The following is an 18583-nucleotide window of genomic DNA, read 5'->3' on the forward strand; positions in this document are numbered from 1 at the left end:
AACAAACAATCTCTAAATATTAAACTGTTGTCGATAAAAGGAACACTAGATGTCGCCCAAGACCACAAACTCACTGATGTAAATTATGAGTTAAAGCTCCACCTTCACTGTTGGTGAAATAAGAGACAGCCTCTGCGTTTCTGTCCGGGTTAGTAAATCGCCTCGTCATGAACGATGGTATCTACATGTAGAGAGCTTGGTAGTCTTTCGGATATTTGTCTGCATTAGTGAATGAAGTGCGTTTATTTCTCTGGAATAATATCTACAAAACAGAATGAGTCTCCGACACCACAGAGAGGGGGAATGGATGTTGTTCGCCATTACTCTTTGTTTATCCGGCTACTGTGTTGCTCAGATTTCCTACTCCGTTTCTGAGGAGGTGGACAAAGGCACGGTAGTGGGGAATATCGCGAAGGATTTGAACATTAATACACAACAACTGGAGGAACGAGGATTTCGGATTGTATCGGGATACAGTAAGGCATATTTTGAGGCTAATTTACGGACAGGAGCTTTGTTCGTTGGCGAAAGAATAGACCGAGAAGAGCTTTGTCCTAATTTACCAAAGTGTTCTTTAAATATAGAGGGACTGTTAAACCATCCCATGAATATTTATCGCGTTGAAGTCAGCATTGTGGACGTCAACGATAACGCTCCGACATTCCTTGAACAAATCCATGTGTTTAATATCTCCGAATCATCTTCAACGGGAGAGAGGTATCCGCTCCCGGCAGCTCAGGATGCAGACACTGGCAGCAATTCAGTGAAATCCTACAAATTAAGTCCAAACGAGCATTTCTCCATAGATGTCAGTAGCGGAGGAGACCATTTGTCTGCTGAGTTAGTGCTGCAAAAAGCTTTAGATCGAGAGAAACAATCCGTTATTAAACTAACATTGACAGCCGTTGATGGGGGAAAGCCTGTGAGATCTGGCACCATGCAGATTTTTGTGAATGTCATAGACGTTAACGATAACACGCCTTCATTTAGTAAGCCGCTTCATAAAGTAATCGTCAGTGAAAGTGTGCCTATAGGTACAACAATACTCAAATTAAATGCAACAGACTTGGACGAGGGTTCAAACTCAGACGTCAGGTATTCTTTACTGAAAAGAGGAAATGTAGATTCCCCTGAAAAGTTCATTGTTATTCCTGAGAGCGGTGAAATCATTGTGAAGGGTAATCTGGATTACGAGGAAAACACTGCATATGAATTACGAGTGCGCGCTAGCGACCAAGGCGCTTCCCCTCGTAGCGGTTATTCTAAAGTGCTGTTAGAGATTGTTGATGTCAATGACAATGCACCACAGATTTCAGTAACTTCACTTATGAGCCCAGTAAAGGAAAATGCTGAAATTGGAACAGTAGTTGCACTTGTGACTGTAACGGATAAAGACGGGGGGCAAAATGGCCTCACCAGTTGTAAATTGAAAGATTCCATCCCATTTAAATTAAAGTCAAATTACAAAAACTATTACTCAATAGTAGTTAACGGTCAGCTTGACAGGGAGACTTTATCACAATACAGTGTAACTATAATCGCTACCGATGAAGGCAGTCCGCCTCTTTCAAGCAGTGCTGTAATCACTGTGCACATTTCTGATGTTAATGATAATGCACCGAGTTTTCCAGATGGCTATATTAATATTTACGTGAAAGAGAACAGTAAAGTGGGAGACATAATCACAAAAGTGACAGCATGTGACGCTGACACAAATGAAAATGCTAAATTAACGTATTCGTTAATAGAGAACTATCCGAAAGAATTTTCGATTTCAACTGTTTTAAACATAAACTCAGAGACTGGAGACATAATCAGCCTGCAGTCTTTTAATTACGAGGAGCTGAAAATGTTCCAGTTTAAAGTTCAGGCCACAGACTCTGGTGTTCCTCCACTCAGCAGCAACGTCACTGTCAACGTTTTAATCCTGGATGAAAATGACAACAGTCCCACGATTCTCGCGCCATATTCTCAGCACGGCTCCGTTAACAGTGAGAGCATCCCCTACTCTGCTGAAGCGGGATACTTTGTAGCAAAGATCAGGGCTGTAGACGCAGACTCTGGATACAATGCGCTGCTCTCGTATCACCTGTCTGAGCCCAAAGGAAACAACCTGTTCAGGATCGGAACCAGCACCGGGGAGATCAGGACTAAGAGGAGAATGAGTGACAATGACCTCAAAACTCATCCCTTGGTGGTCTTGGTCTCTGATAATGGAGAACCCTCCCTGTCAGCTACTGTGTCGATTGATGTGGTGGTGGTTGAAAGCACGGCTGAAATCCAGACTCAGTTCAGACATATGCCTGTAAAGGAGGAAAGCTTCTCGGATTTGAACCTGTATCTGCTGATCGCCATTGTGTCGGTGTCCGTCATCTTTCTGCTCAGCCTCATCACTTTAATAGCAGTCAGATGCCACAGGACAGACGGCACTTTCAGCAGGTACGGCGCCCCCATGATCACCACCCACCCTGACGGGAGCTGGTCTTACTCTAAAGCTACTCAGCAGTATGACGTGTGTTTCAGCTCAGACACACTCAAGAGTGACGTAGTGGTTTTCCCCGCCCCGTTTCCACCTGTAGATGGAGAACTGATCAGTATTAACGGAGGAGACACTTTTACCAGGACTCAGACATTACCTAACAAAGAGAAGGTATGTGCTTTTGAGTTTTTATTCGAGTGCTTTCTGTTTACAATTTAGATTTTATATTCACCGCATCATCAGACTCTCAAATTAAAGCAACGAAAAAGTAGGAATCCCCCGGTTGTCATAGCCGTTAATATCACCGCTTATTGTAATATCAGCACTCACGATTAACCTTCTTATCTACCACACTTCGAGAACAAAGCGATCGTGCCCAGTTTGTTCCCCTGTTTTTTTAGATTCCTGTCTGCTTAACAAATCATTGTTCATGCTGGTGGCTACAGCGCTATCCGTGGTGCTGAAACAAAGATGCAACGTTACGATTGAACTCTCAGTGCCAGTATACTCAGAACCTTTTTTTTTTTTTATTAAAATTAGTTAAAAGCACAAGGTCATATTTTGGCGAAGAGGTGTTTTCTTTTTTTATTATTATTATTATTGTATCACTTCTGTTTTATTTCATTTTAATTTGCTGTGAATTCACTTTCTTTCTAAATACACTGCACTACTGAGGTAATATTCTAGCCTTTAATGCCTCTTCAGAGTTTCGGGTTCATGTCTAAAAACGGATATGCGCAAATATTTAAGTATTATATATAAAAACTGACAACTGACCAAGACAAAAACTCTAAGACTGGAAATGTAATTGTAAAATATTTGTAATGCAACAAATCATGGGGGCTTAATGTTGCTCATATTTCTCTTGAGTCGTCTAACATTTGCCACACGGTGTCGTTGGAGACCGTAGAAACAATTGTATATCTATAACTCCACCCTGTACGGGAATACTGAGGCCGTCATTGGACACCAGTTTAAAGACACACTGGGACTATACTGTGGCGAGAAGGGCTGCTGCTGCTGGATAATGGTGTTTATAGCGGATATTTACAGGATATAGAATCATCTGGATTTACAGATTTATGCGTTGACTGTTCAACTATGGGAAACCGAGATTGTGCATGGATTCATATGGTTATACTTCTTTGTCTCTGTCACTGGTCTGCTCCACAATTATCGTACTCCATTTCCGAGGAGACGAACAAAGGCACTGTGGTAGGGAATGTCGCAAAGGACTTAAACCTCAATGTACAAGAGCTGGAAACCAGGGATCTGCGTATTATTTCGAGTTACAGTAAGAAATATTTTGACGTGAATTTAAGAACCGGAAGCCTCTTTGTTAACGACAGAATTGACAGAGAGGAGCTTTGTCTGAGAACGGTGCAGTGTTCCCTAAGAGTACAGGCTGTTTTAAGCAATCCAGTGAATGTGCATCGCATCGAAGTGACCGTGTTAGATATAAATGATAATTCACCAGAATTCATTGAAAAGTCATTTTCGTTAAATATATCTGAAACAGTCTCAGCAGGAGAACGATACCTACTGCCTATAGCGGAAGATGCAGATTTAGGCAGTAACTCGGTGAAGTCCTACAGGCTGAATCAAAATGAACATTTCTCGCTTGATGTACAGAGCGGTGATGAACATGCAATTTCTGCTGAATTAGTGCTGCAGAAAGCTTTAGATCGAGAAAAACAGTCGGTAGTTAATCTCATTCTGACCGCTGTAGATGGAGGAAAACCTGCCAAATCAGGAACACTTCAAATAACAGTAAACATAATAGATTCCAATGATAATGCGCCGGTGTTTAGCAAATCTCTATATAAAGTGAGAGTGACAGAAAATTCTACACCCGGAACACTTGTGGTTAAGTTAAATGCCACAGATTTAGATGAAGGCATGAACAGTAAACTACTGTATTCTTTCATCAAAAGGGGCAGCAGTGATCCATCAGATATGTTTGATCTCAATTCAGAAAAAGGAGAAATCACAGTGAAAGGTGGATTAGATTATGAAGGGACGCATGCTTATGAAGTCAGAGTACAAGTAAAAGATCACGGCATCTCTCCTCGCAGTGCGCATGCTAAAGTGCTTATAGAAATATTTGATATGAATGATAATCCCCCACTGATATCAGTGACGTCACTAATGACACCGGTAAAAGAAGACGCTGAACTGGGGACTATTGTTGCTTTGATTACAGTGAGTGATAAAGATGGAGGGAAGAATGGTGTAACCAGCTGTAAGGTAGTTGGATCTGCTCCGTTTAATCTCAAGTCCAACTACAAAAATGATTATTCTTTAGTTGTAGATGGACCGCTGGACAGAGAAACCACTTCTGTTTATAATGTCACCATTACAGCCACAGATGAAGGAGCTCCACCTCTGTCCAGTAACAAAGTCATTACTGTTCATGTTTCTGATGTTAATGATAATCCACCCCGATTTACGGAGCCTGTTATTAATGTGTATGTCAAAGAAAACAGTCCAACGGGCTCAGTAATTTATACAGTAAATGCCTTCGATGCTGATCTAGATGTTAATGCAAAGGTGACTTACACGCTGTTAGATAGTTCTCTTAAAAACATTCCAGTTTCATCTGTTTTAAATATAAATTCGGAGACTGGGGATATAATCAGTCTGCAGTCTTTTAACTATGAGGAGTTAAAAACGTTCCAGGTTAAAGTTCAGGCCAAAGATTCTGGTGTTCCTCCGCTCAGTAGCAACGTGACTGTCAACGTTTTAATCCTGGATGAAAATGACAACAGACCCACGATTCTCGCGCCATATTCTGAGCATGGCTCCGTTAACAGTGAGAATATCCCCTATTCTGCTGAAGCGGGATACTTTGTGGCAAAGATCAGGGCTGTAGACACAGACTCTGGTTACAATGCGCTGCTTTCTTATCACCTGTCTGAGCCCAAAGGAAACAACTTGTTCAGGATCGGAACCAGCACCGGGGAGATCAGGACTAAGAGGAGATTGAGTGACAATGACCTCAAAACTCACCCCTTGGTGATCTTGGTCTCTGATAACGGAGAACCCTCCCTGTCAGCTACTGTGTCTATTGATGTGGTGGTGGTTGAAAGCACGGCTGAAATCCAGACTCAGTTCAGACATGTGCCTGTAAAGGAGGACAGCTTCTCGGATTTGAACCTGTATCTGCTGATCGCCATTGTGTCGGTGTCCGTCATCTTTCTGCTCAGCCTCATCACTTTAATAGCAGTCAGATGTCACAGGACAGACGGCACTTTCAGCAGGTACAGCGCCCCCATGATCACCACCCACCCTGACGGGAGCTGGTCTTACTCTAAAGCTACTCAGCAGTATGACGTGTGTTTCAGCTCAGACACGCTCAAGAGTGACGTGGTGGTTTTCCCCGCACCCTTTCCACCTGTAGATGGAGAACTGATCAGTATTAACGGAGGAGACACGTTTACCAGGACTCAGACTTTACCTAACAAAGAGAAGGTAGGCAACAAAACACCAACCTTAATCCATCTTCACAAGACTGTTTGACGTTGATACATTATTTTGAACATAAGAGCAATTAAGCTTTGATTTAGCTTTCAGTACTTTCAACACTTAGCCAAAAAATCATTTAAGTGAATTTCTGGGCGCAAAAATTCAATGGTTAATGATATTTTGAGATTTAGTTATTAATTCATTTATTAGTCTTCACAGTTCACAAGAAAAAATAGCTGATCTTTTGTGGCCCTTGATGCCGTGCTATCACCTCCTTTCTTGGAATAATTGTCAGTCATTTTTATGTAATCAACACGGTTCGCCATGTTGACCAAAACCACAAACTCAAATATGTGACAGCTGCTGTCGTTTTCTAGTGATGTGAAAGACGTGAAATTTTATGTGGTGAAAACTCACTGTCCGTGGTGCTAGACGTTGTGCACCAAGCTTTATACGAGGTGATTGTGTAGGATCATTCAATAACACGCTTTTAGTTATTATATATGTATATATATATATGTGTGTGTGTGTGTGTGTATAGAGAGAGAGAGAGAGAGAGAGAGAGAGAGAGAGAGAGAGAGAGAGAGAGAGAGCTTCAAGACTGCCTAGATTTAAAATCAGAATTATAATCTTTGTTAGTGTAAATAATGAATTACTTTAACTGCGTACATGCTTGTTAACTCACTGAAATAATCGAGCTTTTCCACTAACGAGATTTTCCCCTTACATTCTAAATACAACAAGTTTTTATTTCCAAACAAAAACGAAACATTCACTATTGCTTAAGATATTCGGCTATGTAGAATGCTGTTAGTAGTCTTTGTCCACATGATGTCGCAGGAGACCATAGACCTGAATGTATTCATGTAGTTAAAACTCCTCCCTGCACGGGAAAAAATGAAATACTCATCGGCCATTGCACACCCGCGGAAGGTGCTGTGTCCATGAGAGTAGGAGCTCCTTATATAACTTATCGCTTCGGGTGTACATTTCTCAAATGAGGATTAATGTTCACTTGTGTTCACTTCTTTTTGTGGATCAACAATGTATATTCTACCAAAGGAGGAACACGTCTGGATTCGCATTGTTGTGTTTCTTTGTCTTTGGCACTGGGCTGCTTCGCAGTTAGCCTACTCGATTTCCGAGGAGGTGAACAAAGGCACAGTGGTGGGGAATCTCGCAAAGGATTTAAACATCAATGTACAGGAACTAGAAAACAGGGATCTACGCTTGGTTTCCAGTTACAGTAAGACATATCTTAACGTTAACTTACGGAGTGGGAATCTCTTAGTTGAGGAGCGGATAGACCGAGAGGAGCTTTGTCCACTGACTATAAAATGCTCCTTAAAATTACAAGCTTTTCTAAGCAATCCAATGACTGCACATCGCGTAGAGGTTAATATATTAGATGTAAACGACAATTCACCTGCATTTCTCGAAAGCAGGTATTACTTAAATATTTCTGAATCATCGTTGACGGGAGAGCGATATCTTCTCCCTGTGGCCGTGGACGCAGACATAGGAAGCAACTCAGTAAAGACCTACAAGCTCAGTCAAAATGAGCATTTCTCACTTGATGTGCAGAGCGGCGGAGAGCACGGTGTGTCTGCTGAGCTGGTGCTGCAAAAAGCTTTGGACCGAGAAAAACAGTCAGTAATCAATCTAATACTGACCGCTGTAGATGGAGGAAAACCTCCAAGAACGGGATCATTGCAGATACATGTGAATGTAATCGATGTAAATGATAATATTCCCGCGTTTAGCAAACTGCTTTATAAAGTGCGTGTCAAAGAAAATGTCACTCCCGGAACACTTGTTATCAAGTTAAATGCCACAGATTTAGATGAAGGCATGAACAGTAAAATCTTATATTCCTTCATCAAACGAGGGAATATTGATCCATCAAATATTTTTGATCTCAATTCAGAAACAGGAGAAATCACAGTGAAGGGTGGATTGGATTATGAGGAGACGCCTGCTTATGAAGTCAGAGTACAAGCAACGGACCAGGGTACCGTTCCTCGTAGTGCACATGCTAAATTACTGATAGAGATAATTGATATGAATGATAATCCCCCACAAATATCAGTGACGTCACTGATAACGCCAGTAAAAGAAGACGCTGAACTGGGGACTATTGTTGCTTTTATTACAGTAAGTGATAAAGATGGAGGGAAGAATGGTGTAACCAGCTGTAAGGTAGTTGGATCTGTTCCGTTTAATCTCAAATCCAACTACAAAAATGATTATTCTTTAGTTGTAGATGGACCGCTGGACAGAGAAACCACTTCTGTTTATAATGTCACCATTACAGCCACGGATGAAGGAGCTCCACCTCTGTTCAGTAACAAAGTCATTACTGTTCATGTTTCTGATGTTAATGATAATCCACCCCGATTTACGGAGCCTTTTATTAGTGTTTATGTCAAAGAAAACAGTCCAACAGGCTCAGTAATTTATACAGTAAATGCCTTCGATGCTGATCTAGATGTTAATGCAAAGGTGACTTACACACTGTTAGATAGTTCTCTTAAAAACATTCCAGTTTCATCTGTTTTAAATATAAATTCAGAAACTGGAGATATAATCACCCTGCAGTCTTTTAACTATGAGGAGTTAAAAACGTTCCAGGTTAAAGTTCAGGCCACAGACTCTGGTGTTCCTCCGCTCAGCAGCAACGTCACTGTCAACGTTTTAATCCTGGATGAAAATGACAACAGTCCCATGATTCTCGCGCCATATTCTGAGCATGGCTCCGTTAACAGTGAGAGCATCCCCTATTCTGCTGAAGCGGGATACTTTGTGGCAAAGATCAGGGCTGTAGACGCGGACTCTGGATACAATGCGCTGCTTTCTTATCACCTGTCTGAGCCCAAAGGAAACAACCTGTTCAGGATCGGAACCAGCACCGGGGAGATCAGGACTAAGAGGAGAATGAGTGACAATGACCTCAAAACTCACCCCTTGGTGGTCTTGGTCTCTGATAACGGAGAACCCTCCCTGTCAGCTACTGTGTCTATTGATGTGGTGGTGGTTGAAAGCACGGCTGAAATCCAGACTCAGTTCAGACATGTGCCTGTAAAGGAGGACAGCTTCTCGGATTTGAACCTGTACCTGCTGATCGCCATTGTGTCGGTGTCCGTCATCTTTCTGCTCAGCCTCATCACTTTAATAGCAGTCAGATGTCACAGGACAGACGGCACTTTCAGCAGGTACAGCGCCCCCATGATCACCACCCACCCTGACGGGAGCTGGTCTTACTCTAAAGCTACTCAGCAGTATGACGTGTGTTTCAGCTCAGACACGCTCAAGAGTGACGTAGTGGTCTTCCCCGCCCCGTTTCCGCCTGTAGATGGAGAACTGATCAGTATTAACGGAGGAGACACTTTTACAAGAACTCAGACTTTACCTAACAAAGAGAAGGTAGGTAATTTGAACTTAAGTCTTGTAAAACCTCACAGTGCGATCATAAAATTATTATGTCATTTCCTGTTAACAGTTCTTACATATATACAAATTATACAGCTTCAAGTGAACAATCCTAAGAACCAAAACACTAAGACTGACTTCTTCTTTTTGAGTTTGCTTGACAGAACTTTGGAGCATTTTGCTTAAAATGAGTGACATAATCTGTCGAATAGTGTTTAACCCTTTCATTCTTTTATGAGCGATTTTTAAACTTAAATTAGTGCGTCCAAAATCTAGGAGGCGTCAAGACTACCTTTAGTCACTTAAGTAAATAATTCATGTCCCACAGAGGGTGATTGGTGTTGGTACTTGTCACTGCACTAATAGGCTTTTTTAATCTCGTTGACATATTTATACTTTACTGTTTATATAACTTACAGTGGCTGCCATGGTGACTCAAAGTGCAACACAGGGTGTAGTACCAGGTATCTTATTTTTATTCAAGACGAGTATAGAATATCATGAAAAGTCGCTGTCCGTGGTGCTAGAATGTATGGCGCCATATTTTGAATACGTGCATTTTGTGACATCATTAAGTGAGCAAAGGTTTTGTTTTTCTTCTTCTTCTATTTCTTCTTCTTCTTGATTTTAATACATGTGTACGACTGAAAATTAAGCAATAATGGACTTTGAATAAAAGACAATATGTGTGTTGAATTGTTATAACGTCAAACGAGCTCGTTAGCTCACTGAAATACCGATCTTATCTTTTTTATTGACCGGGTTTCACACAACACAATCAAATTTTTAAATATTTTCATGTCCACACTGACACTAAATGTTCACGGTTTCTATGTAGAATGCTGATAGCAGTCTTTCGCCACTTGATGTCGCAGGAGACCATAGACCTAAATTAGTTTGAATTGTTAAAACTCCTCCCTGCACGGGAAAAAATGAAATCCTCATCGGCCATTGCACACCCGCGGAAGGTGCTGTGACGATGAGAGCAGGAGCTCCTTATATCATTTATCGCTTCGGGTATACATTTCTCGAATGAGGATTAATGTTCACTTGTGTTCACTTCTTTTTGTGGATCAACAATGTATATTCTACCAAAGGAGGAACACGTCTGGATTCGCATTGTTGTGTTTCTTTGTCTTTGGCACTGGGCTGCTTCGCAGTTAGCCTACTCGATTTCCGAGGAGGTGAACAAAGGCACAGTGGTGGGGAATCTCGCAAAGGATTTAAACATCAATGTACAGGAACTAGAAAACAGGGATCTACGTGTGGTTTCCAGTTACAGTAAGACATATCTTAACGTTAACTTACGGAGTGGGAATCTCTTAGTTGAGGAGCGGATAGACCGAGAGGAGCTTTGTCCACTGACTATAAAATGCTCCTTAAAATTACAAGCTGTTCTAAGCAATCCAATGACTGCACATCGCGTAGAGGTTAATATATTAGATGTAAACGACAATTCACCTGCATTTCTTGAAAGCAGGTATTACTTAAATATTTCTGAATCATCGTTGACGGGAGAGCGATATCTTCTCCCTGTGGCCGTAGACGGAGACATAGGAAGCAACTCAGTGAAGACCTACAAGCTCAGTCAAAATGAGCATTTCTCACTTGATGTGCAGAGCGGCGGAGAGCATGGTGTGTCTGCTGAGCTGGTGCTGCAAAAAGCTTTGGACCGAGAAAAACAGTCAGTAATCAATCTAATACTGACCGCTGTAGATGGAGGAAAACCTCCAAGAACGGGATCATTGCAGATACATGTGAATGTAATCGATGTAAATGATAATATTCCCGCGTTTAGCAAACTGCTTTATAAAGTGCGTGTCAAAGAAAATGCCACTCCCGGAACACTTGTTATCAAGTTAAATGCCACAGATTTAGATGAAGGCATGAACAGTAAAATCTTATATTCCTTCATCAAACGAGGGAATATTGATCCATCAAATATTTTTGATCTCAATTCAGAAACAGGAGAAATCACAGTGAAGGGTGGATTGGATTATGAGGAGACGCCTGCTTATGAAGTCAGAGTACAAGCAACGGACCAGGGCGCCTCTCCTCGTAGTGCACATGCTAAATTACTGATTGAGATCGTTGATATGAATGATAATCCCCCACAAATATCAGTGACATCCCTCATGACACCGGTAAAAGAAGACGCAGAGCTGGGGACTATTGTTGCTTTGATTACAGTAAGTGATAAAGATGGAGGGAAGAATGGTGTAACCAGCTGTAAGGTAGTTGGATCTGCTCCGTTTAATCTCAAGTCCAACTACAAAAATGATTATTCTTTAGTTGTAGATGGACCGCTGGACAGAGAAACCACTTCTGTTTATAATGTCACCATTACAGCCACAGACGAAGGAGCTCCACCTCTGTCCAGTAACAAAGTCATTACTGTTCATGTTTCTGATGTTAATGATAATGCACCCAAATTTATGGAGACTGTTATTAATGTGTATGTCAAAGAAAACAGTCCAACGGGCTCAATAATTTATACAGTAAATGCCTTTGATGCTGATCTAGATGTTAATGCAAAGGTGACTTACACGCTGTTAGATAGCTCTCTTAAAAGCACTCCAGTTTCATCTGTTTTAAATATAAATTCAGAAACTGGAGATATAATCACCCTGCAGTCTTTTAACTATGAGGAGTTAAAAACTTTCCACTTTAAAGTTCAGGCCACAGACTCTGGTGTTCCTCCACTCAGCAGCAATGTGACTGTAAACGTTTTAATCCTGGATGAAAATGACAACAGTCCCACGATTCTCACGCCATATTCTGAGCATGGCTCCGTTAACAGTGAGAGCATCCCCTATTCTGCTGAAGCGGGATACTTTGTGGCAAAGATCAGGGCTGTAGACGCAGACTCTGGATACAATGCGCTGCTTTCTTATCACCTGTCTGAGCCCAAAGGAAACAACTTGTTCAGGATCGGAACCAGCACCGGGGAGATCAGGACTAGGAGGAGAATGAGTGACAATGACCTCAAAACTCACCCCTTGGTGGTCTTGGTCTCTGATAACGGAGAACCCTCCCTGTCAGCTACTGTGTCGATTGATGTGGTGGTGGTTGAAAGCACGGCTGAAATCCAGACTCCGTTCAGACATGTGCCTGTAAAGGAGGACAGCTTCTCGGATTTGAACCTGTATCTGCTGATCGCCATTGTGTCGGTGTCCGTCATCTTTCTGCTCAGCCTCATCACTTTAATAGCAGTCAGATGCCATAGGACAGACGGCACTTTCAGCAGGTACAGCGCCCCCATGATCACCACCCACCCTGACGGGAGCTGGTCTTACTCTAAAGCTACTCAGCAGTATGACGTGTGTTTCAGCTCAGACACACTCAAGAGTGACGTAGTGGTCTTCCCCGCCCCGTTTCCACCTGTAGATGGAGAACTGATCAGTATTAACGGAGGAGACACTTTTACCAGGACTCAGACTTTACCTAACAAAGAGAAGGTAGGACATTTGTACTTGTTTTGTAAAACGTCATAGTGCGATCATAAAATTATAGCTTCTGCAATTTCTTGTGTAGTTGGTGTAGACATACATACACATTCTGCAGCTTTAGTTGAGCATCAGTTAGGCAATAGTACACCAAGTCTTATTCCCAGTCCTTCAGATTTTCAAACAGCTTGAATAACCTTTGTGGCATTATGCTGAAGATGAGTAGGTCACCTTAAGCTGTAGCATCGCTTTTAAGCTTTTTCAGCATTAAAGACAGCGTCTTATTTTATCTTCATCAATTTTTATTTTCGTTTTGAACTTCAATAACAAAACAGAAAACAAACAAATAAACAAAAAATAAAAAATTATCATATTCTTTCTTCACACACCAAACCCCACAGCAACCACTCTCTCATTACTCCTCTGCCCCTCAAGTTACAGAAAGTCAGTTAGTGAAGGGGGACCAAATACAATTATATTGGTACAATTTATCTAATAAATCATAAGTCACTTTTTCGTAAGATGCCAACTTAACCATCGTCATTAGCCACTCCTCATAGTGAGGGGGTTTCTTTTTGTGCCCATGTCTTAACAAGACTCATTTTGCCGTAGTAACAGCCAAGATAATCCTTTTTTTTTTTTGTATTGCAGGAAAAGTCTCAATCGGAAAGTTCTGTAGTTATACCAAGTATGGACAATTTCGGTGAGATACCAAATCTTTTCAAAACACTGAAAATGACCTCCATTGTGTTTTCCCACCAGTCCTGAAGTGTCAAACAGCTCCAAAGGATATGTAAAATCGAAGCATTTTGACCGTCACATCTCCAGCAATCGTCTGTGGGGGCCAAGTTCCATTTATACAATTGTTGCAGTGTTCAATGCCACTTATGCATTATCTTAAGTTGGATAAATCTACTGCCTATTTCTTTAAACATAGTATTAACGTTATGGAGACATGAGTCCCATTCAACTGAAGATATATCCAATGCCAAGTCCTGGGCCCAATAGCCCTTAACTTTAAGAAGAGGTTCAGCTAACCGACCCTGCAATAAATGATAAAACTTAGAAGTGATACCTTTACCCAAGGATGATCTCGAGAGCAGTACTTCCACAGGACTGCCCACAGGACAACACAAGGGGGTTCCCAGCCACTTCGATAGTGAGCTGTGTATTTGAACATATCTCCACAACTGATTAAGCTGCAAATTATCTCCACAACTTGATCAAAGGTTAAAAAACATTTGGTCCCACAGTCAACCAAAATCTGATAGATGCCTGCCTTACGCCACTGTAGCCAGTCAACCGGTGTCCCTCCAATTAAAATTATTTTATTCCCCCATAAAGTTGCTAAAGGAGATTTAATAAAATCCCAACAACCCGGCTTTTGTAATTTACACCACAATATCTTTGCATTTGCAATTATAGGATGGGTAAGTTTGTGGCTGGTGTCAAACAGTTCCTTTCAAAGAGAAATGCCGCCATTAACTTCCGTCTCTATTTGGGACCAAATGGGTTTGACTGCTGCAGTAGGTAACAAGCTCTAAGTTGTTTCACATTCATCACCCAATAATACCATTTGAAGTTAGGCAGTGAAAATCCTCCTCTCTTTGCACATGCTTGCATTTTCTTAATTATTTTGTTCTTTTTTTAATGTGACATGGTGCGTGTAAATTTACCAGGCTTTAAATGCCTATATGTTTTCTATCACTTCTGTATTTACATAAACGGTTCATTTATTACTGAGTGATAGAGGTTCGTGGCACTATGCTAATATACTACTTTTGACTGCTGAACAACGTTTCAGTGACATTTTATGATCTACGCTGATTGCCATGGTGACTGAGCCTTAAACGTTGACTTTTTGTAGCAGTTGTCATTTTGTTGTAATGTTCAGTGACTGTGCTTGAATGTGGTGAAAACTCGCTGTCCGTGGTATTAGACGGTACGTTGCCCTGTTTAGGACGTATGGATGTTGTGTTTTCATACACTAAAAAAGAAAACATTTTCCTTTCATTCTTTAAAAAAAATCATATTACTAAGGAATAACTATTTCTGGAATTCGAATCAAAGTAATCATTTACGTTGAATTTTCATGTTCCTTTAGTCACGGAAATAGCGAGTTTTTTTTATCAACCAGATTTCTCGCTTACAATCAAAATATTAATATTTGTTTTATTTCTATACTGAACTTCAATATTCACAATTTTTAACAGGAATTTAGTACTCTTTATTGTGTTTTGTTATCAGTCTATCACCACATGATGTCGCAGGAGACCATAGACCTAAATGTATTTGTGTAGTTAAAACTCCTCCCTGCACGGGAAGAAAATGAAATACTCATCGGCCATTGCACACCCGCGGAAGGTGCTGTGACGATGAGAGCAGGACCTCCTTATATCATTTATCGCTTCGGGTGTACATTTCTCAAATGAGGATTAATGTTCACTTGTGTTCACTTCTTTTTGTGGATCAACAATGTATATTCTACCAAAGGAGGAACACGTCTGGATTCGCATTGTTGTGTTTCTTTGTCTTTGGCACTGGGCTGCTTCGCAGTTAGCCTACTCGATTTCCGAGGAGGTGAACAAAGGCACAGTGGTGGGGAATCTCGCAAAGGATTTAAACATCAATGTACAGGAACTAGAAAACAGGGATCTGCGTGTGGTTTCCAGTTACAGTAAGACATATCTTAACGTTAACTTACGGAGTGGGAATCTCTTAGTTGAGGAGCGGATAGACCGAGAGGAGCTTTGTCCACTGACTATAAAATGCTCCTTAAAATTACAAGCTGTTCTAAGCAATCCAATGACTGCACATCGCGTAGAGGTTAATATATTAGATGTAAACGACAATTCACCTGCATTTCTTGAAAGCAGGTATTACTTAAATATTTCTGAATCATCGTTAACGGGAGAGCGATATTTTCTCCCTGTGGCCGTGGACGGAGACATAGGAAGCAACTCAGTGAAGACCTACAAGCTCAGTCAAAATGAGCATTTCTCACTTGATGTGCAGAGCGGCGGAGAGCACGGTGTGTCTGCTGAGCTGGTGCTGCAAAAAGCTTTGGACCGAGAAAAACAGTCAGTAATCAATCTAATACTGACCGCTGTAGATGGAGGAAAACCTCCAAGAACGGGATCATTGCAGATACATGTGAATGTAATCGATGTAAATGATAATATTCCCGCGTTTAGCAAACTGCTTTATAAAGTGCGTGTCAAAGAAAATGCCACTCCCGGAACACTTGTTATCAAGTTAAATGCCACAGATTTAGATGAAGGCATGAACAGTAAAATCTTATATTCCTTCATCAAACGAGGGAATATTGATCCATCAAATATTTTTGATCTCAATTCAGAAACAGGAGAAATCACAGTGAAGGGTGGATTGGATTATGAGGAGACGCCTGCTTATGAAGTCAGAGTACAAGCAACGGACCAGGGTACCGTTCCTCGTAGTGCACATGCTAAATTACTGATAGAGATAATTGATATAAATGATAATCCCCCACAAATATCAGTGACGTCACTAATGACACCGGTAAAAGAAGACGCTGAACTGGGGACTATTGTTGCTTTGATTACAGTAAGTGATAAAGATGGAGGGGAAAATGGTGTAACCAGCTGTAAGGTAGTTGGATCTGTTCCGTTTAAACTCAAGTCCAACTACAAAAATGATTATTCTTTAGTTGTAGATGGACCGCTGGACAGAGAAACCACTTCTGTTTATAATGTCACCATTACAGCCACAGATGAAGGAGCTCCACCTCTGTCCAGTAACAAAGTCATTACTGTTCATGTTTCTGATGTTAATGATAACGCACCCAAATTTATGGAGACTGTTATTAATGTGTATGTCAAAGAAAACAGTCCAACAGGCTCAGTAATTTATACAGTAAATGCCTTCGATGCTGATCTAGATGTTAATGCAAAGGTGACTTACACACTGTTAGATAGCTCTCTTAAAAACATTCCAGTTTCATCTATTTTAAATATAAACTCAGAGACTGGAGATATAATCAGCCTGCAGTCTTTTAACTATGAGGAGTTAAAAACTTTCCACTTTAAAGTTCAGGCCACAGACTCTGGTGTTCCTCCGCTCAGCAGCAATGTGACTGTAAACGTTTTAATCCTGGATGAAAATGATAATAATCCAACAATGCTTGCTCCATATTCAGAGCACGACGCCGTTAATATTGAGAACATCCCCTATTCTGCTGAAGCGGGATACTTTGTGGCAAAGATCAGGGCTGTAGACGCAGACTCTGGATACAATGCGCTGCTTTCTTATCACCTGTCTGAGCCCAATGGAAACAACCTGTTCAGGATCGGAACCAGCACCGGGGAGATCAGGACTAAGAGGAGAATGAGTGACAATGACCTCAAAACTCACCCCTTGGTGGTCTTGGTCTCTGATAACGGAGAACCCTCCCTGTCAGCTACTGTGTCGATTGATGTGGTGGTGGTTGAAAGCATGGCTGAAATCCAGACTCAGTTCAGACATGTGCCTGTAAAGGAGGACAGCTTCTCGGATTTGAACCTGTACCTGCTGATCGCCATTGTGTCGGTGTCCGTCATCTTTCTGCTCAGCCTCATCACTTTAATAGCAGTCAGATGCCACAGGACAGACGGCACTTTCAGCAGGTACAGCGCCCCCATGATCACCACCCACCCTGACGGGAGCTGGTCTTACTCTAAAGCTACTCAGCAGTATGACGTGTGTTTCAGCTCAGACACACTCAAGAGTGACGTAGTGGTTTTCCCTGCCCCGTTTCCGCCTGTAGATGGAGAACTGATCAGTATTAACGGAGGAGACACTTTTACCAGGACTCAGACTTTACCTAACAAAGAGAAGGTAGGACATTTGTACTTGTTTTGTAAAACGTCATAGTGCGATCATAAAATTATAGCTTCTGCAATTTCTTGTGTAGTTGGTGTAGACATACATACACATTCTGCAGCTTTAGTTGAGCATCAGTTAGGCAATAGTACACCAAGTCTTATTCCCAGTCCTTCAGACTTCCAAACAGCTTGAATAACCTTTGTGGCATTATGCTGACGATGAGTAGGTCACCTTAAGCTGTAGCATCGCTTTTAAGCTTTTTCAGCATTAAAGACAGCGTCTTATTTTTTTTTTAGTTTTGGGTTGTTTGGGGGGGGGGGGGGGGGGGTATTTTCTGTTTATTTTTATCTTCAACAATTTTTATTTCCGTTTTGAACTTTAATAACAAAACAGAAAACAAATAAACAAAAAATAAAAATCATCATATTCTTTCTTCACACACCAAACCCCACAGCAACCACTCTCTCATTACTCCTCTGCCCCTCAAGTTACAGAAAGTCAGTTAGTGAAGGGGGACCAAATACAATTATATTGGTACAATTTATCTAATAAATCATAAGTCACTTTTTCGTAAGATGCCAACTTAACCATCGTCATTAGCCACTCCTCATAGTGAGGGGGTTTCTTTTTCCGCCCATGTCTTAACAAGACCCGTTTTGCCGTATTAAGAGCCAAGATAATCCTTTTTTTTTTTGTATTGCAGGAAAAGTCTCAATCGGAAAGTTCTGTAGTTATACCAAGTATGGACAATTTTGGTGAGATACCAAATCTTTTCAAAACACTGAAAATGACCTCCATTGTGTTTTCCCACCAGTCCTGAAGTGTCAAACAGCTCCAAAGGATATGTAAAATCGAAGCATTTAGACCGTCACATCTCCAGCAATCGTCTGTGGGGGGCCAAGTTCCATTTATACAATTGTTG

The 18583-nt window shown here is 41.2% G+C and overlaps 2 protein-coding genes across 20 annotated transcripts in view; both read left to right on the forward strand.

Annotated features, from left to right (window-relative positions):
• Positions 1-18583, forward strand: part of LOC309713847 (protocadherin alpha-C2-like) — a 199247-nt gene that overhangs the window by 135802 nt on the left and 44862 nt on the right. The window contains exon 1 of one of the 19 annotated variants that reach the window (XM_082545724.1): positions 151-2650. The exons of 15 other annotated variants lie outside the window; for them this stretch is intronic. In XM_082545724.1, the coding sequence (XP_082401850.1) occupies positions 275-2650 (2376 nt within the window). In that variant the 5' untranslated portion in view covers positions 151-274. Of the gene's footprint in view, positions 1-150; positions 2651-3476; positions 5951-6902; positions 9368-15164; positions 17674-18583 lie in introns of those variants that run through there. 3 more of the 19 variants (XM_082545726.1, XM_082545722.1, XM_082545740.1) reach the window with 3 other exon arrangements.
• On the forward strand, positions 10338-12882 carry LOC309714182 (protocadherin alpha-3-like). Its single transcript, XM_082546423.1, has one exon. It carries the CDS (start codon positions 10453-10455, stop codon positions 12865-12867), a length of 2415 nt encoding a protein of 804 aa, XP_082402549.1. The 5' UTR covers positions 10338-10452; the 3' UTR covers positions 12868-12882.

This window comes from Aulonocara stuartgranti (assembly GCF_965226115.1).
Source record: "Aulonocara stuartgranti genome assembly, chromosome: 2".
NCBI lineage: Eukaryota > Metazoa > Chordata > Actinopteri > Cichliformes > Cichlidae > Aulonocara > Aulonocara stuartgranti.